The 21,216-nt window shown below is 42.6% G+C and overlaps 1 protein-coding gene across 1 annotated transcript in view; it reads left to right on the top strand.

Annotated features, from left to right (window-relative positions):
• LOC123158056 (protein HUA2-LIKE 1) overlaps nt 1–21,216 on the top strand; it is a 33,032-nt gene continuing 11,816 nt past the window's right edge. Inside the window, exons 1-2 of the mRNA XM_044576196.1 lie at nt 1–136; nt 215–297. Of these exons, the coding sequence (XP_044432131.1) occupies nt 1–136; nt 215–297 (219 nt within the window). The remainder of the gene's footprint in view (nt 137–214; nt 298–21,216) is intronic.

Consider the following 21,216-nt stretch of genomic DNA (forward strand, 5'->3'; position numbering starts at 1 on the left):
ATGATGAAGGCTTATGACCGTGTCGAGTGGAACTATTTGGAGGCTATTATGACCAAGATGGGATTTGCACCATCCTGGGTTGCTTCGGTCATGAGAATGGTTACATCGGTGAAGTTTTCTGTTCTGTTCAATGGAGGTAAACTTGAACAATTTTCACCCTCACGAGGAATCCGTCAAGGAGACCCTATTTCTCCATACCTGTTTTTGATTGCAGCGGAGGGCCTTTCGTGCCTCTTCAAAACCCAACCTGAATCATCGCACCTCACTGGTATTCAAGTGGCACCGACGGCTCCGCCGGTAAGTCACTTATTATTTGCGGATGATAGCCTGCTGTTTGTCAAAGCCAGTTCTGCTGGAGCAAATGAGTTGTCTGCCTTGATGAAAAATTATTGCAATGCCTCGGGTCAAAGGATCAACCTTGCAAAATCTTCAGTATTTTTAGCAAGGGATGTCCTTCATCTTTAAAAACTGATATGAAGAATGCTTTGAACATCCCAAATGAATCACTCTCTGAGAAATATTTGGGAATGCCTTCGGATGTGGGAAATTGCAAGAATGGGGCTTTTAAGTTTCTAAAGGACCGTGTTTGGAACAAGGTCAAGGGCTGGTTGGAAAAACTTCTGTCAGTAGGCGGGAAAGAAGTTCTCATTAAATCGGTGGCACAGGCAATTCCAGTCTATTCCATGTCATGTTTCAAGCTTCCGCGCGGGCTTTGTGAACACATCAATTCCTTGATTCGGAAGTTTTGGTGGGGCAGCAAAGAGGGCAAACGGAAACCTAGCTGGGTCTCTTGGAGCACAATGACACAACCAAAATATTGTGGAGGCCTCGGTTTTCGTGACATCGAACTTTTCAACCTCGCTCTCCTCGCTAGACAGGCATGGCGAATTGTGATGGACCCGGAATCACTGAGTGCTCGAACTCTAAAGGCCAAGTATTTCCCAACTAGAGATTTCCTACAGGCCGAATTAGGATCAGCCCCATCCCAGATTTGGCGAGCCATAATTGATGGCCGTGAGGTACTCACACAAGGTATGATCAGGAGAATAGGCAATGGTCATTCCACGAGCATATGGCACCACAACTAGTTGCCAAGACCCTCAAACATGAGGCCAATTGTGAGCAGAGTGGCCCATCCCCCTCAGATGGTGAACGAGCTGATTTTGCCTAGTGCTGAATGGAACCGTACGCTCATAGATGAAGTATTCTTGCCGACAGATGCTGCAACTATATACTCTATACCACTTTGCACTCGGAACATCGATGATTTTTGGTCCTGGATTCATGAAAGAAGCGGGGTGTTCTCGGTCCGCTCCGCTTATCGTATGCTAGTGGAAACCAAGCTGACGAGAGAGGCGTGGCTCAAGGGGAGGTCTGGTTCATCGACTGTGGATAGCGAAAAACAGTCTTGGAATGCTCTGTGGAAAGTGAAAGTTCCTCCAAAGCTGAAAATTTTCCTGAGGAGGCTGGCCCAACAATCGATACCAACAGCTGATATGTTGCACCATCGCAATATGTCAACAACTACACGTTGTGGACTCTGTGGAGCCGAGGACTCATGGCAACATTCGCTGTTACACTGTACGGTAGCTAGGTGTGTATGGGCTCTTCATGATCAAGATCTAGTGGAAGCCCTAAATAACACCACGGAGCCGGATGCTAAACGTTGGTTGTTTGCGATCTAGGACATGCTATCTCCGGAAGAGTTCATCTTGGTAGTCACCACTTTGTGGGCACTCTGGTTTGCACGGCGACAGGCACTACATGAAAATATTTTCCAGAGTCCTCTATCAACTTACCACTTCATCTTGAAATTTATTCGGGAGCTGGATGAGTGTAAACCGAAGAAGGCGCCTGCTGTGGCACCGACGGTAGTTCCTACAAGGACAAGGTGGATCCCTCCCCCTCAAGGAATTGACAAAATCCGGGTTGATGGAGCTGTATCCAGAGATGGCAATTTTGGATCTTTTAGTGCCTTGTGCAGAACCCATTCGGGCATGTTTCTGGGAGCCTCGGTTATGAAGATATATGGCGTAACGGACCCGGCGACACTAGAAGCACTGGCATGCCGCGAGGCGCTTGCACTGGCAGCGGACCTGGGCCTTGCTCGCATCATTATCGCTAGCGACTGCCAAGAGGTTGTGAAAGACATCAAGAATAGCACCGGGGGAGCCTACGCGAGCACTACCAGGGAGATTGTGGAAACATCAGCTACTTTTGACAGTTGCACCTTCATCTTCGAAGGGAGAGCAACCAATATTGAGGCACATAGCCTCGCTAAGCATGCTTTCGGTTTGGATTTTGGGCGCCATGTGTGGCTGTTAAACCCTCCAAACATATCTTGTATCCCCATGAACTTGTTTGAGTAATAAAAAAGCGTGTTTAGACTCAAAAAAAATATCTCTCTTTAAGGCCGAATCCCTTGCCATGGCGCACGAAGGAGTCCCAGCCTCGTTCGTTCCACAATGTTCACATACAGAAACCCAACCTCTCTCGGCATTTTCTATTCTGCCCTTAAGGCGCCCGTTAGAGTATACTCACTCCGTTTCTTTATATAATGTGTATTTGTTTTTTCAAAAGTCAAACGAGTTCGTGTTTGACCGAGTTTTTATAAAGATGTATCAATATCCACAATACGAAATTTATATCATTTGATCCATCATGAAAAGTAGTTTCATATTTTATCTATTAGGTAATGCAGATGCCGTTACTTTTTTTTTACAATCTTGATCAAATATTCAAATGATTGACTCGCATGGAAACCAACACATCTTAGATTCTGGAACGAAGGGAACATTTTACAAACTGACGCACAACCCTTTTCCGCGCTGGGCACAACCCAATGTACGATGTTTTTTCTATTTTAAAAGACAGGAAACACGCTCGAGAGGCATGACTCGAACCCAGGGCCTCCTCCTCAAGTTTTTTTTGAGTGGTAGGACCTCCTCCTCAAGTGCTAGCTACGCTAGCCAATGACCACGCAACCAACCTGCATGTGATTAGTTACATATTTTTAATAAAAATCGATGAACTTTTCAAATCTATGATATATTTTTTCAAAATTTCTTGAACCTTTTTGATCTCATGATTTTTTTTCAAAATCGATGAACCTTTTCTTAATTCGTGAACTATTTATTTTGAAAATCCATTAAGTTTTTTCGAATTTGATGATTTGTTTTTCAAATCCAATGAATTTTTTTCCAAAATCAATGATTTTTTTTAAAATTCGATAAACTTTTTTCAAAAGGAATGATTTTTTGTTTGAAAATCCGTGAACATTTATATTCACGAAATTTTTGTGATTATTTATTAATTTTTTCTTACCTTTTCCAAAAGTCAACAGTTGACCAGTCAACTGGTTAAACGCGATCAAGCGACCATGGGAAACGGGTGGAATGCTATCGACCTATCGCCTTCTCTATGGGCGCGTGAGCGCCATAAGGGTCAACCGACGCTTAGAAAAGTACTACCTCCATTCCAAAATATAAGACGATTTCGTTGGCTAGTTCATCCTACCAAAACATCATATATGTCCAGAAGAGATTAAAGGAATTCTCAATGTGCCTAATGAAACACTGAATAAAAAAAATTGGAATGTCATCTGATGTTGGGGCAGGTAAAACTGAGACTTTTTTAAGTACCTCAAAGATAGGTTGCAGAGTAAGGTTAAGGGGTGGATAGAGAAAGCAATCTCTGTTGCTGCTTAGGAGATAGTATTGATTAAGTCAGTGGCACAAGCAGTCCTAGTGTTTTCGATGTCATGTTTTAAACTTCCCCAGGGTCTCTATGAACACTTAAACAAGCTTGTCGGGCAATTTTTTCGGGCAGCAAAGTTGGTCAGCGTAAAGCTCATTGGGTTTCTTTGAGAGCTATGACCCAGCCGAAGAAGTGTGGAGGTCTCGGTTTCAGAGATCTGGAGTTGTTCAACCTTACATTATTGGCTCGCCAAGCACATATTGACTAGCCCCGACTGCTTTTGTGCAAAGATACTAAAATCAATTTATTTTCTTAAGGGGGATGTTTTAGATGCCACCTTGGGGTCTTACCCCTCACAGATGTGGCAGGCATTGCTGGAAGGAAGGGACATGCTTACTCAAGGCTTGATCAGGAAGATAGGGGGAGGGAAATTCAACTTAGTTGTGGACTCGAAATTGGATCCCAAGAGATACCTGAATTAAACCGATTGTATGCTTGGGGCAGAATCCACCAATGTTAGTATCCAAGTTAATTGACTCTTTGACGGTTACTTGGAGGTCATATATGCTTCAACAATTCTTCTTGCCAAAAGATATTAGTGGCATCAAGAACATCCCGCTCTGTAGTAGCCCCATGACTGTTTTTTGGCGTGGCAATTCGAGAAAAAAGGATCTTTTTTGCTCAAATCAGCTTACTGAATGTTAGTTGAAACAAGAAGTAGAAGAGATGATTTGCTGGGAGGCCAAGCTTCATCATCAAATCAATCATTAGAGGAGAAGGGTTGGCTCTCATTGTGGAATACTAAGATCCCTTCAAAAAATTGGAACTTTCTTGCGGAAACTAGCTAGACAATCCTTGCCTACCGAGGATGTCATGAAGAATAGGCATATGAGCAGGGTTGATAACTACCAATTATGTGGAAACAGCGATTCCTGGAGACACTCGTTGATTGAATGCTCGATGGCACGTTGTGTTTGGGCACTGGCGGACGAGGAAATTGTCTAAGTAATGGCCGAGGCTAGTCAACCCAGTGCAAAACATTGGTTGTTTCATGTGCAAGAATCATTATCACATGCTCAATTCGTCGAGGCAGCAGTAACTCTTTGGGCAATATGGACTGCTCAACGAAAGGTTATCCATGAGGAAGTATTCCAGAGTCCCTTATCAACGCATTTATTTGTTGATCGCTTCATTTCATAATTTGAGTGCATCAATGCGCTGATCATGCCTCGGTGCCCAGCTGACCAGCTCCTCAAAGCTTGGCGTGGAAGGCGCCACCAATGGGACATGTCAAATCAATGTTGATGGGGTATTTATCCATTGACAGTGGTGTAGGTGACGTGGCAGCTGTTTGTAGAGATCACAATGGCATGTTTTTAGGTTCTTCGGCATTGGTTATTCTGGCGTTTTTTTATCCTGCTGTACTGGAAGCAATAGTGTTGTAGGGTCAAATCCTAGGAAGGATCTTTTCACACTTGGAGGTGGAAAAGGAGGAAAACACTCAAGAACACCAAGAACAAAACTCTCAAACAAACCCAAATATCACATCCACTAGAGTAGCATACATGAGATCCACAAGATTACAAGATCAATACAAGGAGAGTAGCACTTGGTAAATTCTTCCCACTATGTGAGGTCTTGATGATCTTCTCCAAGAAGAGGCCTTGACAATCCAATGGATTCTTCCCTAGGTGGGGGCTTGATCTCCTAAGAGGAGGGGATACAAGGAGCAAAGGCTCACAATGTTTAGTCTAATCTTTGCTATCCTTCCAAATGAGCTAGGGGATGGATATATAAAGCCTAGGGACGAAGTGTGTGAGAGAGGGGGTACATGGGCCAAAAGGCCAAAAGCACACGGACAGTTCCGGAGGTGTCCGGGCACCCGGGGCCAAGGGACCGGGCACCCGGATCGGTCAGAGGGGGTCACCCAGTTCGGTCGGGCACCCGGGGCGAGAGGGGCCGGGCACCCGGCCTAGACAGGGGCAGGCTGGGAGGTGGCCGGGCACCCAGGGGTCCCAAGCCCGGGCACCCGGGGCTGCGCCAGGAGGCCGGCTGGGATGGACCGGGCACCCGGGGGGGCAAGGCCCGGGCACCCAGGGGTGCGGCTGGAGGCTGGGCCAGGGGAGGCCGGGCACCTGGCGGGAGAGGACCGGGCACCCGGGCCAGCCAGGGAGGCCGCGGCCTTGGGGTTGGAGGTGGCCGGGCACCCGGAGTGGTCCGTGCCCTCCGTTGCTCCGTTCTTCTTGTTCCCTCGTTGCTCTTCCTTCTCCATGGTTGCTTGAATCTCCGTCCTCGCGTCCTCCCGGTCATCTCCTTGGTACCTAACAAGGCACAACGTTTCTATTTGAGGTAGGCCCCGATTCTCATGTGAATTTGAATGATGTTCGAAGAGGAAAGAGTTCACCTCGTTCTCGATGGCGTGTGCGCGTGCTCTTGTCATTTGTGCTCTTGGTGTTTGCGGTGGTGATGGAGTGTCAGTGTGGGTAGTTGAGGGATGCTCTGCATCATCTCTCCCCCCCCTTGGGAGAGATCCGACCTCGGATCGTGATCCTCATCACCACGGAAACGGTTGTCGTGGATGGACTTGTAGTTGGACGAAGTGGAATTCATGGCGCAATCCAAGTACTCCAAGGTGTCGCCGGAGGAGTATACGTGCAAAAAGAGCAAACACGAACGACACTCGGAAATACAATGGTTAGCGCATACAAAGTGTCCATTAAGGAAGAATAAGTCCGTGCGGCAAGATTGTTCGTGGCAAAGCGCATGAAGCTTATCAAGATGATAAAGAATGAGATGCAAAGCGTTCATGGGAGCAAAAGCATTCATTGTGCACACAAATGTGTTGTGATTATGATCAATGCAACCACGGTACAAAATGATGTCATAGTGAGACGGTTTATCAATAGCACGAATATGGCAATGGATGCTCAATATGAAAAAGCTATCATGTAATTGATGGTAGGCAATAAGATCATGATGTATGAATATGCCATCAATAAAGATCACAACAAATTTGCTAAGGAAATGCACAAGCTCAAATATCATGGGAATACGAGATGCAACAAGGCAATCATAATGTGTCTCAATCCATGCATAGGGTGCAAACTTGCGGTGAGTATGAGATGTCCATCGAGCATGACATGTGGAAGCATAATCAACCAATACGGAGGTTGTGGTACAAAAAGTCAAAGGAGTGTTGATGTACCAAAGCTCGATGTCATCGCATGAGTGGAGTTCCGAAGGTGCATCCAGTAAGTGCGAGCGCTCCTCAACTTGAAGGTCCATAGAGCCAATCTCCAATGTCGCTCCTCCGTTTGCGAGATGTATCATGTAGATAACAAGAAGGAAACAACAATTAAAGAGTGACCCATCCAATGTGCGTATTTGAGGATGGCTCAAAGGGAAGGAGGTCACCTTTAGGAGTTTCTCAAGGATGATGGAGTCGCGCATCTTGTATGCCTTCACATAACCAATATGTCTCGTGGTTGTACCGCCTTGTAAATCCTTCAAAATGAAAGAACATGAACACCACTTGGAAAAACAAATGAGGTTAGCGGAAGGGCCAAACCTATCATTCGTGTGGTAAGATACCCAACAAGTGTATGCATAATGCTCATCATAAGAAATGACAAGGTAGTATTGCATACTATGGAGGCATATGATGCGAGAACAACCAAATGCAATAGGCTCAATCAAACAAACATGCATCACAAGTAAGGTGTCAAAGTCTCCAAGATCAATAAGCATAGTATTGTTGCACTCAATATAAGTGGATATGAAAGAGGAAACTAATGGACACAAGAGACAATGATCAAGATATATCATGTGAGAGGCATGAACATATATGTCATCAACCCAAGAAAGCGAGTAAGAGTGGAACATGGGTGATGCAACCAAGCAAGCAATCATAGCAATCAAGTCAAGCAAGCTAGTAGTGCGAAGATGCAACATACTAGGAGGAATCATGGCAAGCATGTCTTGGGTGCAAATAGTGGTCATATATAATGCACATGACATATCACAATCATGAAAACAAGATATGAGGAAAGTAGGCTCATGGTGTTCGCAAGACGTCCTATATAAATAGCAATGTAACATCATGACTCTCGCAACACAAGAATCAACAATAGCATGAGGAACATGATAAACATGGCAAAAGCAGCAACACTCTCCACCAAGCATGCAAATACACATAGGAATATCATAATGGTGCGTCATGGGTAAATGCAAGCAAGGGTCACAATTGCATGGCAAAGTCATGTAAAGAGGCATAACATGCAAATTGAACACGATAGTATGGGCATAAGGTGACAAGTGGTAGATAGCCCATAGCCGTGTGAGAGCCAAGTAAAAGAGAAGCGCGTAGTCCTTGCGCGATGGGAACGTTGGTAAGGATAATCCACGGAATCCCAAATCGTTGTTGCTCTCAATAGCTCGTTTCGTCAAATCGTGGGATTGAGACGTTGACGAGTATACGTGAGTACCTACACACAACAAAGACAAAGGGAAAATTGTGTGTGCGTGGTATATGTACACATCATCCCTTATGATGTGCACGTGCGTGTGTTGGTTTGCACAAAATAGCCAATGCTCAAATAAATGAGATGCGTGATATAGAAACATGTCATCCATCATCAGAGGTTTGTTATTATGTATAGCATAATGCAGACTCAAATTGTGGAAAGCATCACTAGTGATATCTAGAGCATTGTCATGAATGGTATGCAGATGATGCAAACAATTATGGGAAATCTCACCCATAGCATATGACAAGTTTAATGGATTGTCAAACATGACGTGACCTCTAGAATTTTCACAAGATATCCTATGAATCATGGTATCACAACTAGGCAAATCAACATGCTCATCATCATATTCATCATAAATAGGTGGCATATCTAAGCATGTAGAAGACATAGTATGTTGTGAATCCCTAAGGTGATCATCATCATGTGAACAATCAATGTCAAGCGAGTCCATGATAACCCACAAGTATAGGGGATCGCAACAGTTTTCGAGGGTAGAGTATTCAACCCAAATTTGTTGATTCGACACAAGGGGAGCCAAAGAATATTCTCAAGTATTAGCAGCTGAGTTGTCAATTCAACCACACCTGGAAACTTAATATCTGCAGCAAAGTGTTTAGTAGCAAAGTAATATGATAGTGGTGGTAACGGTAACAAAGTAAAGACAGCAAAAGTAATGTTTTTGGTATTTTTGTAGTGATTGTAACAGTAGCAACGGAGAAGTAAATAAGTGTAAACCAGTATATGGAAAACTCGTAGGCACCGGATCAGTGATGGATAATTATGCCGGATGCGGTTCATCATGTAACAGTCATAACATAGGGTGACACAGAACTAGCTCCAATTCATCAATGTAATGTAGGCATGTATTCCGAATATAGTCATACGTGCTTATGGAAAAGAACTTGCATGACATCTTTTGTCCTACCCTCCCGTGGCAGCGGGGTCCTATTGGAAACTAAGGGATATTAAGGCCTCCTTTTAATAGAGAACCGGAACAAAGCATTAGCACATAGTGAATACATGAACTCCTCAAACTATGGTCATCACCGGGAGTTGTCCCGATTATTGTCACTTCAGGCTTGCCGGATCATAACACATAGTAGGTGACTATAGACTTGCAAGATAGGATCTAGAACACACATATATTCATGAAAACATAATAGGTTCAGATCTGAAATCATGGCACTCGGGCCCTAGTGACAAGCATTAAGCATAGCAAATTCATAGCAACATCAATCTCAGAACATAATGGATACTAGGGATCAAACCCTAACAAAACTAACTCGATTACATGATAAATCTCATCCATCCCATCACCATCCAGCAAGCCTACGATGCAATTACTCACGCACGGTGGTGAGCATCATGAAATTGGTGATGGAGGATGGTTGATGATGACGACGGCGACGAATCCCCCTCTCCGCAGCCCCGAATGGACTCCAGATCAGCCCTCCCGAGAGAGAATAGGGCTTGGCGGCGGCTCCGTATCGTAAAACGCGATGAAACTTTCTCTTTGATTTTTTTCTCCCCGAGAGCCAATATATGGAGTTGGAGTTGGCGTCGGAGGGCCACCAGGGGGCCCACGAGGTAGGGGGGCGCGCCCAGAGGGGGAGGGGCGCACCCAGAGGGGGAGGGGCGTGCCCCCACCCTCGTGAACAGGGTGTGGGCCCCCTGGTCTTCATCTTTGGCGAGGATTTTTTATTATTTATTCTAAGATATTCCGTGGAGTTTCAGGTCATTCCGAGAACTTTTGTTTTCTGCACATAAAACAACACCATGGCAATTCTGCTGAAAACAGCGTCAGTCCGGGTTGGTTCCATTCAAATCATACAAGTTAGAGTCCAAAACAAGGGCAAAAGTGTTTGGAAAAGTAGATACGATGGAGATGTATCAACTCCCCCAAGCTTAAACCCTTGCTTGTCCTCAAGCAATTCAGTTGACAAACTGAAAGAGAAAAAGAAAAACTTTTATAAACTCTGTTTGCTCTTGTTGTTGTAAACATGAAAAGCCAGCATTCAATATTCAGCAATTATTATGAACTAACCATACTCACAATAACACGTAGGTCTCACAATTACTCATATCAATAGCATAATCAGCTAGCGAGCCATAATAATAAAACTCGGATGACAACACTTTCTCAAAATAATCATAACATGATATAACAAAATGGCATTTGGCTAGCCCTTTCTGAGACCGCAAAACATAAATGCAGAGCACCTTTAAAGATCAAGGACTGACTAAACATTGTAATTCATGGTAAAAGAGATCAAGTCAAGTCATACCCAATATAAACCAATCATAATGAATGCAAACGACAGTGTGCTCTACAGCGGGTGCTTTTTAATAAGAAGGGTGATGACTCAACATAAAAGTAAATAGATAGGCCCTTCGCAGAGGGAAGCAGGGATTTGTAGAGGTGCCAGAGCTCGATTTTGAAATAGAGATAAATTATATTTTGAGCGGCATACTTTCATTGTCAACATAACAACTAAAAGGCGACGATATCTTCCATGCTAAACAGATTATAGGCGGTTCCCAAACAGAACGGTAAAGTTTATACTCCCCTTCCTCCACAAGCATCAATCCATGGCTTGCTCGAAACAACGAGTGCCTCCAACATTCAACGGGTCCCAAGGGGAGTTTTGTTTGTAGTTGTTTTGATTTAGTTTGCGTAAAGCATGGGACTGGGCATCCCGGATACCAGCCGTGTTCTCGTGAATGAGGAGCGGAGTCCACTCCTCTTGAGAATAACCCGCCTAACACGGAAGATAAGGGCAGCTCTAGTTGACATATGAGCTATTCGAGCATGCAAAACAGAATGTTTATTTGAAGGTTTAGAGTTTGGCACATACAAATTTACTTGGAACGGTAGGTAAATACCGCATATAGGTTGGTATAGTGGACTCATATGGAATAACTTTGGGGTTTAAGGAGTTTGGATGCACAAGCAGTATTCCCGCTTAGTACATGTGAAGGCTAGCAAAAGACTGGGAAGCGACCAACTGAGAGAGCGACAACAGTCGTAAACATGCATTAAAATTAATTCACACCGAGTACAAGCATGAGTAGGATATAATCCACCATGAACATAAATATCATGAAGGCTATGTTGATTTGATTGAACTACATGCGTGAACATGTGCCAAGTCGAGTCACTCAATTCATTTAAAGGAGGATACCATCCTATCATACCACGTCATAATCATCTCAATAGCATGTTGGCACGCAAGGTAAACCATTATAAATCATAGCTAATCAAGCATGGCACAAGCAACTATAATCTCTAAATGTCATTGCAAATATGTTTATTTCATAATAGCTGAATCAGGAATGATGAATCATCATATTTACAAAAACAAGAGAGGTCAAGTTCATACCAGCTTTTCTCATCCCAATAAGTCCATCATATATCATCATTATTGCCTTTCACTTGCACGACCGAACGGTGTGTATAATAATAAGAGTGCACGTGCATTGGACTAAGCTGGAATCTGCAAGCATTCAACTCAAGAGAGAAGACAAGTAATATGGGCTCTAAGTTAAATAAACGATCATGCATATGAGAGCCACTAAGCATTTTCAATATAGTCTTCTCGACCCCCAAAAGAAAGAAAAGAAAATAAAAACTATTTACACGGGAAAGCTCCCAACAAGTAAAAGAAGAATGGGAAATATTTTTGGGTTTTCTTTTTAATTCTACTACAAGCATGAAAAGTAAACTAACTAATGTTTTTGGTTTTTCTTAAAGTTTATCAAACACACAAGAAGAAAGCAGGAAAAAGAAATTTAAACTAGCATGGATAAAACAGTGAAAAAGTATGAGCGCCGACATCTAGCAATGAGTGTGTGTGAATATAAATGTAATGTCGGTGGAAAATACATACTCCCCCAAGCTTAGGCTTTTGGCCTAAGTTGGTCTATTGCCAGGGATGACCTGGCGGATACCCGTAGGTGTAGCTGGGGTCGTAGTGTGACGAAGAAGACACTGACTGCCACTGGCTGGCAGCCTCCTCTGGATCCCAAGAATAAATAGATAGTCGTGGAGGCTCATCTTGTGGCTCCGGCTCCGGGGCTGGTGCAGGGTTCCAATAGGCTTGAACAGCCGACCACAGAACAATGTGAGGCTCTGCATACAAGTTAAACAAAGAAGGAGCAGGCAAAGTAATAGTCTCGGGGTGATGTTTATCAAAGTATAATTTATATTTGAGCTCCCCATCGCGACTCTTGACAAGAAAATCATGCGCTATCATACTTTTATAATCTAAATAAGCACGGGGCAGCGCTGTTTCTTCTTTCTCCGCATGCCTAATAGGTATTTCAAAATGTTCAACTAGGCGTGAAGCATAAATGCCTCCAAAGATGGGGCCCTTAGTACGGTTCAGACTTAACCGTCTAGCAACAATTCCACCCATACTAACAGAGTTATTGCGGTATAAACCATGGAGCAAAATAATAATATCAGGAATACTAAGGTTCCCATAGTTCCCGCGTCCAATCAAGCAACGACTAGCAAATAAGGCAAAGTAGCGTAAAACAGGATAATGTATGCTAGTGATCCTTGCATCAGAAACCTTCCTGGTTTCTCCCACCGTGATGGTGTTAATAAAAGCTTCTACTTCGTTACGGTGGGGTTCATCTAAGGTGCCCTCAAAGGGTATTCTGCAAACCTCGCAGAATTCAGCTAATGTCATCTCTTTAACAACGTCATATAAATGAAACTCTACTGTCGGAGGTGATTTCTTAGGGAAAAAGTAGAAGTTTTGCACAAAGTATTTGTGAGTAAGAGATACTGATGACGTTGGTCGTGGAGGAAGTTGGTGAGGCCAGGATTTTCAATCAATAAATAGAAATCCTCATAAATCCCGACTCTCCTCAAGAAGTCATCGGAAGGCCATTCACATGGCCGGACCTCTGATACGTATCCAACGTATCTATAATTTTTGATTGCTCCATGCTACTTTATCTACTGTTTTGGACTATAATGGGCTTTATTTTCCACTTTTATATTATTTTTGGGACTAACCTATTAACCGGAGGCCCAACCCAGAATTGCTGTTTTTTTGCCTTTTTCAGTATTTCGAAGAAACATAATATCAAACGGAGTCCAAACGGAATGAAACCTTCGGGAACGTGATTTACTCATCAGATAAGACCTAGGAGACTTGGACCCTCCGTCAAGAAAGCCACGAGGCGGTCACGAGGGTGGAGGGCGCGCCCTCCCCCCTGGGCGCGCCTCCTACCTCGTGGGCCCCTCGGAGCTCCACCGACGTACTCCTTCGTCCTATATATACCTACGTATCCCCGAACGATCGGAACAGGAGCCAAAAACCTAATTCCACCGCCGCAGCCTTCTGTATCCACGAGATCCCATCTTGGGGCCTGTTCCGGAGCTCCGCCGGAGGGGGCATCCACCACGGAGGGCTTCTACATCAACACCATAGCCCCTCCGATGAAGTGTGACTAGTTTACTTTAGACCTTCGGGTCCATAGCTAGTAGCTAGATGGCTTCTTCTCTCTTTTTGGATCTCAATACAATGTTCTCCCCCTCTCTCGTGGAGATCTATTCGATGTAATCTTCTTTTTGCAGTGTGTTTGTTGAGACCAATGAATTGTGGGTTTATGATCCAGCTTATCTATGAGTATTATTTGAATCTTCTCTGAATTCTTTTATGTATGATTGAGTTATCTTTGCAAGTCTCTTCGAATTATCCGTTTGGTTTGGCCAACTAGATTGGTAGTTCTTGCAATGGGAGAAGTGCATGGCTTTGGGTTCAATCTTGCGATGTCCTTACTCAGTGGCAGAAAGAGTTGCAAGGCACGTATTGTATTGTTGCCATCGAGGATAACAAGATGGGGTATTTATCATATTGCATGAATTTATTCCTCTACATCATGTCATCTTGCTTAAGGCGTTACTCTGTTTTTAACTTAATACTCTAGATGCATGCTGGATAGCGGTCGATGAGTGGAGTAATAGTAGTAGATGCAGTATCGTTTCGGTCTACTTGTCTCAGACGTGATGCCTATATACATGTTCATACCTAGATAACCTCATAACTATGCTCAATTCTGTCAATTGCTCAACAGTAATTTGTTCACCCACCGTAGAATACTTATGCTCTTGAGAGAAGCCACTAGTGAAATCTATGGCCCCCGGGTCTATTCTCATCATATTAATCTCCATCACTTTATTTATTTGCTTTGCCTTTACTTTTTACTTTGAATCTTTATACCAAAAATACCAAAAATATTATCTCTACCAGATCTCACTCTCGTAAGTGACCATGAAGGGATTGACAACCCCTAATAGTGTTGGTTGCGAGTAGCTATCGTTTTGTGCAGGTACGAGGGACTTGCGCGTGACCTCCTACTGGATTGATACCTTGGTTCTCAAAAACTGAGGGAAATACTTACGCTACTGTGCTGCATCATCCTCTCCTCTTCGGGGGAAACCAACGCAAGCTCGAGACGTAGCAAGAAGGATTTCTGGCGCCGTTGCCGGGGAGGCTTACACAAAAGTCAACATACCAAGTACCCATCACAATCCCTACTATCGCATTACATTATTTGCCATTTGCCTCTCGTTTTCCTCTCCCCCACTTCACCCTTGCCGTTTTATTCGCCCTCTCTTTCCCAATCTCCTCCTCTTTTTCCCTTTGCCTTTTGTTTGCTCGTGTGTTAGTTTGCTTGCTTGTCATCATGTCTAATTCCTTATCCGTTCCTATGTCTCCCGAGTTTGAAGTTCTACACTTCAAGCAAAGGCAAGGAGAAAACTTAAAAGATGCTTGGTATAGGATGATGGAATCTTATCATAAGTGCACCCTAGAGGTGAACTTTAGAATTCTTCTTCGCAATTTTTATGTTGGGTTAAATATGGCACATAGACAACTCTTGGATTGCATCGCCAAGGGAAATTTCATTGAGATTGATCCCAGTATTGCCCATGAAATTATAAAGGGAATAGTGGGAACACTACCCCAAAAGGGAGGATCCCATCCTACCCAAGAAGAAACCCAAGTGTTTGGGAAGATTTTCGAAGTAACAAAAATTTAACAAAAGTCTCTTGAGCCTCTTAAAAGTGTTAGTGGAAATCTTCATCGCATGAATATGTTGATTACTCTTTGTAATAAGCGGTTGGATTCTTTAGATCTAAAAATTTCCGAGTATGAAGGGAAGCGGAAAGAAACCCCCGGATTCGAGCATGACTCCGCTAAAAAACTAAAAATTAAAGATGGCAATACCTAAATCTATCCTTGCTTTTATGCCTAGCTAAGGGCGTTAAACGATAGCGCTTGTTGGGAGGCAACCCAATTTTTTTGTGTTTTTTGTTTTTGCTTCTGTTTAGGAATAAATAATCCATCTACCTTATGTTTGGATGTGGTTTTATGTTTTAATTAGTGTTTGTGCCAAGTAGGACCTATAGGATAACCTACGATGATAGTTGATTTGATTCTGCTGAAAAATAGAAACTTTGCACGCACGAATTTAGTTATGATAAATCACAGGAACGTGATTTTGTGTTTATTCTTTTTTCTTATGATCAATAAACAAATTGTCCAGGACTTCCTATTTTGGTAGAATTTTTAGGGTTCCAGAAGTTTGCGTTAGTTACAGATTGCTACAGACTGTTCTGTTTTTGACAGATTCTGTTTTTCGTGTGTTGTTTGCTTATTTTGACGAATCTATGGCTAGTAAGATAGTTTATGATCCATAGAGAAGTTGGAATACAGTAGGTTTAACACCAATATAAATAAAGAATGATTTCATTACAGTACCTTGAAGTAGTCTTTTGTTTTCTTTCTCTAACGGAGCTCATGAGATTTCTGTTGAGTTTTGTGTTGTGAAGTTTTCAAGTTTTGGGTGAATTCTTTTGATGGATTATGGAACAAGGAGTGGCAAGAGCCTTAGCTTGGGTATGCCCATGGCACCCCCAAGATAATCCAAGGACACCAAAAAGTCAAAGCTTGGGGATGCCCCGGAAGGCATCCCCTCTTTCGTCCACTTCCATCGGTAATTTACTTGGAGCTATATTTTTATTCACCAACATGATATGTGTTTTGCTTGGAGCGTCTTGTATTATTTGTGTATTTGCTTGTTAGTTTACCACAATAATCCTTGCTGTACACATATTTTTAGAGGGCCATACATGAATTGGAATTTGTTAGAATACTCTTTGTGCTTCACTTATATCTTTTGAGCTTGATAGTTTTGCTCATAGCGCTTCACTTATGTCTTTTGAGCGTGATAATTTTTGCTCTAGTGCTTCACTTAAATCTTTTAGAGCATGGTGGTAGATTTGTTTTAAAGAAACTTGATCTCTCATGCTTCACTTAGATTATTTTGAGAGTCATTAATAGCATGGTAATTTGCTTAATGTTAATATACTTGGTATTCAAGATATGTGAAACTTTCTTTTGAGTGCGTTGAATACTAAGATAAGTTTGATGCTTGATAATTGTTTTGAGATATGGAGGTGATAATATCAAAGTCGTGCTAGTTGAATAGTTGTGAATTTGAGAAATACTTGTGTTGAAGTTAGCAAATCCCGTAGCATGCACGTATGGTTAAAGTTGTGTAACAAATTTGAAACATGAAGTGTACCTGGCTTGTGCATCCTTATGAGTGGCGGTCGGGGACGACCGGTGGTCTTTTCCTACCAATATATCCTCCTAGGAGCATGCGCGTAGTACTTGATTTTTGATGACTTCTAAATTTTTGCAATAAGTATATGAGTTCTTTTGACTAATGTTGAGTCCATGGATTATACGCACTCTCACCTTTTCGCCTTTGCTAGCCTCTTCGGTACCGTGCATTGCCCTTTCTCACCTTGAGAGTTGGTGCAAACTTTGCCGGTGCATCCAAACCCCGTGATACGATACGCTCTATCACACATGAACCTCCTATTATCTTCCTCAAAACAGCCACCATACCTACCTATCATGGCATTTCCATAGCCATTCCGAGATATATTGCCATGCAACTTCCACCATCATCATCGTGACATGCATTACTTTTGTCATATTGCCATTGCATGATCATGTAGTTAACATCATATTTGTGGCAAAGCCACCATGCATTATTTTCCATACATGTCACTCTTGATTCATTGCACCATCCCGGTACACCGCCGGAGGCATTCATATAGAGTCATATCTTGTTCTAAGTTTCGAGTTGTAATCCTTATGTTGTAATCAATAGAAGTGTGATGATCATAATTATTAGAGCATTGCCAAAAAAGGGAGAAAGGCCAAAAAAAGGCCCAAAAAAAGGGCAATGCTACTATCTCTTTTTCCACACTTGTGCTTCAAAGTAGCACCTTGTTCTTCATGTAGTGAGTCTCATATATTGTGCTTCAAAGTAGCACCATGTTTTTCATATAGTGAGTCTCATAAGTTGTCTTGTTCATACTAGTGAGAATTTTTCATTATAGAACTTGGCTTGTATATTCCTACGATGGGCTTCCTCAAAAATGCCCTAGGTCTTCATGAGCAAGCAAGTTGGATGCACACCCACTAGTTTTCTTTTCTTGAGCATTCATAGCTCTAGTGCATCCGTTGCATGGCAATCCCTACTCCTTGCATTAACATCAATCGATGGGCATCTCCATAGCTCATTGATTAGCCTCGTTGATGTGAGACTTTCTCCTTTTTTGTCTTCTCCACACAATCGCCATCATCATATTCTATTCCACCCATAGTGCTATATCCATGGCTCACGCTCATGTATTGCGTGAAGGTTGAAAAAGTTTGAGATTATTTAAGTATGAAACAATTGCTTGGCTTGTCATCGGGGGTATAGAAGTTGGGAACATCTTTGTGTGACGAAAAGGAAACATAGCCTAACTATATGATTTTGTAGGGATGAACTTTCTTTTGCCATGCTATTTTGAGAAGACATGATTACTTTGATTAGTATGCTTGAAGTATTATTATTCCTATGTCAATATGAACGTTTGTCTTGAATCTTTCGGATCTGAATATTCATACCATGATTAAGAAGATTTACATTGAAATTATGCCAAAGTATCACTCCGCATCAAAAATTCTCTTTTTATCATTTACCTACTCGAGGACGAGCAGGAATTAAGCTTGGGGATGTCTGATACGTCTCCAACGTATCTATAATTTTTGATTGCTCCATGCTACTTTATCTACTGTTTTGGACTATAATGGGCTTTATTTTCCACTTTTATATTATTTTTGGGACTAACCTATTAACCGGAGGCCCAGCCCAGAATTGCTGTTTTTTGCCATTTTCAGTATTTCGAAGAAACAGAATATCAAACGGAGTCCAAACGGAATGAAACCTTCGGGAATGAGATTTACTCATCAGATAAGACCCAGGAGACTTGGACCCTCCGTCAAGAAAGCCACGAGGCGGTCACGAGGGTGGAGGGCGTGCCCTCCCCCCTGGGCGCGCCCCCTACATCGTGGGCCCCTCGGAGCTCCACTGACGTACTCCTTCCTCATATATATACCTACGTATCCCCGAACGATCAAAACAGAAGCCAAAAACCTAATTCCACTGCCGCAACCTTCTGTATCCACGAGATCCCATCTTGGGGCCTGTTCCGGAGCTCCGCCGGAGGGGGCATCCACCATGGAGGGCTTCTACATCAACACCATAGCCCCTCCGATGAAGTGTGAGTAGTTTACTTCAGACCTTCGGGTCCATAGCTAGTAGCTAGATGGCTTATTCTCTCTTTTTGGATCTCAATACAATGTTCTCCCCCTCTCTCGTGGAGATCTATTCGATGTAATCTTCTTTTTGTGGTGTGTTTGTTGAGACCGATGAATTGTGGGTTTATGATCCAGCTTATCTATGAATAATATTTGAATCTTCTCTGAATTCTTTTATGTATGATTGAGTTATCTTTGCAAGTCTCTTTGAATTATCCGTTTGGTTTGGCCAACTAGATTGGTAGTTCTTGCAATGGGAGAAGTGCATGGATTTGGGTTCAATCTTGTGGTGTCCTTACTCAGTGACAGAAAGAGTTGCAAGGCACGTATTGTATTGTTGCCATCGAGGATAACAAGCTGGGGTATTTATCATATTGCATGAATTTATTCCTCTACATCATGTCATCTTGCTTAAGGCGTTACTCTGTTTTTAACTTAATACTCTAGATGCATGCTGGATAGCGGTCGATGAGTGGAGTAATAGTAGTAGATGCAGAATCGTTTCGGTCTACTTGTCTCGGACGTGATGCCTATATACATGATCATACCTAGATAACCTCATAACTATGCTCAATTTTGTCAATTGCTCAACAGTAATTTGTTCACCCACCGTAGAACACTTATGCTCTTGAGAGAAGCCACTAGTGAAATCTATGGCCCCCGGGTCTATTCTCATCATATTAATCTCCGTCACTTTATTTATTTGCTTTGCCTTTACTTTTTACTTTGCATCTTTATACCAAAAAGACCAAAAATATTATCTCTATCAGATCGCACTCTCGTAAGTGACCGTGAAGGGATTGACAACCCCTAATCGCGTTGGTTGCGAGTAGCTATCGTTTTGTGCTGGTACGAGGGACTTGCGCGTGACCTCCTACTGGATTGATACCTTGGTTCTCAAAAACTGAGGGAAATACTTACGCTACTGTGCTGCATCATCCTCTCCTCTTCGGGGAAAACCAACGCAAGCTCGAGACGTAGCAACCTCCGCGGTGCAAGGCAAATTAAATTTGGGCTTCTCCTCTTCTTCCTTTTGTTTTTCCTTAGAGCTTCGGCTCGACGAGCCCCTCAAAAGCCTCTTCATTATTTCAAGGAACAATCTCCCCAAGCAGTTTTGCGAGAGGTGCTTTGAGCAAGGAGATCGGAAATCACAGCAAAAGAGGCTGGAACACGAGCTTGAGTTGGTTTTTCAGGTTTGTGCGAGACAGAGGAAGAAGATGGGTGCAGGGATAAGTGGAGTAGGGCCACCGTGGGCCCACGAGGCAGGGGGCGCACCCTCCACCCTCGTGGCCAGGTGGCAGCTCCCCCCGCGGTAATTTTTGCATAGTAAATCCTCAAATATTCCCGAAAAAATCATATTAAATTGGCATGGCATTCTGAGGACTTTTATTTTCGGGATATTTTTATATTGCACGGATAAGTCAGGAGACAGACAGAAAAATATTATTTTACTTTATTTCTACTAAATAACAGAAAATATAAAGAGGGTACAGAAGGTTGTGCTTCTAGTTTCATCCATCTCGTGATCATCAAAATGGACCCACTAACAAGGTTGATCAAGTCTTGTTAACAAACTCATTCCGATAATCATGGAACCGGAGAAATTTCGAATAACATTATGTTACCTCAACGGGGATATGGACATCCCCAATAATAAGAATATCATACTTTTTCTTGACAGTAGGGAGAGGAAATTCAAAACCTCCAAATATAATCGATGAAACTTTTCCAATAGAGTTGATACTATAAACTTGAGGTTGTTTCCTCGGAAAATGTACCGTGTGCTCATTGCCATTAACATGAAAAGTGACATTGCCTTTGGTGCAATCAATAACAGCCCCTGCAGTATTAAGAAAAGGTCTTCCAAGAATAATAGACATACTATCATCCTCGGGAATATCAAGAATAACAAAGTCCGTTAAAATAGTAACGTTTGCAACCACAACAGGCACATCCTCACAAATACCGACAGGTATAGCAGTTGATTTATCAGCCATTTGCAAAGATATTTCAGTAGGTGTCAACTTATTCAAGTCAAGTCTACAATATAAAGAGAGAGGCATAACACTAACACCGGCTCCAAGATCACATAAAGCAGTTTTAACATAACTTCTTTTAATGGAGCATGGTATAGTAGGCACTCCGGGATCTCCAAGTTTCTTTGGTATTCCACCCTTAAAAGTGTAATTAGCAATCATGGTGGAAATTTCAGCTTCAGGTATCTTTCTTTTATTAGTAATAATATCCTTCATATACTTAGCATAAGGATTTGTTTTGAGCACATCAGTTAATCGCATACGCAAAAAGAT

Source organism: Triticum aestivum, chromosome 7B, assembly GCF_018294505.1.
Source record: "Triticum aestivum cultivar Chinese Spring chromosome 7B, IWGSC CS RefSeq v2.1, whole genome shotgun sequence".
Lineage (NCBI taxonomy): Eukaryota > Viridiplantae > Streptophyta > Magnoliopsida > Poales > Poaceae > Triticum > Triticum aestivum.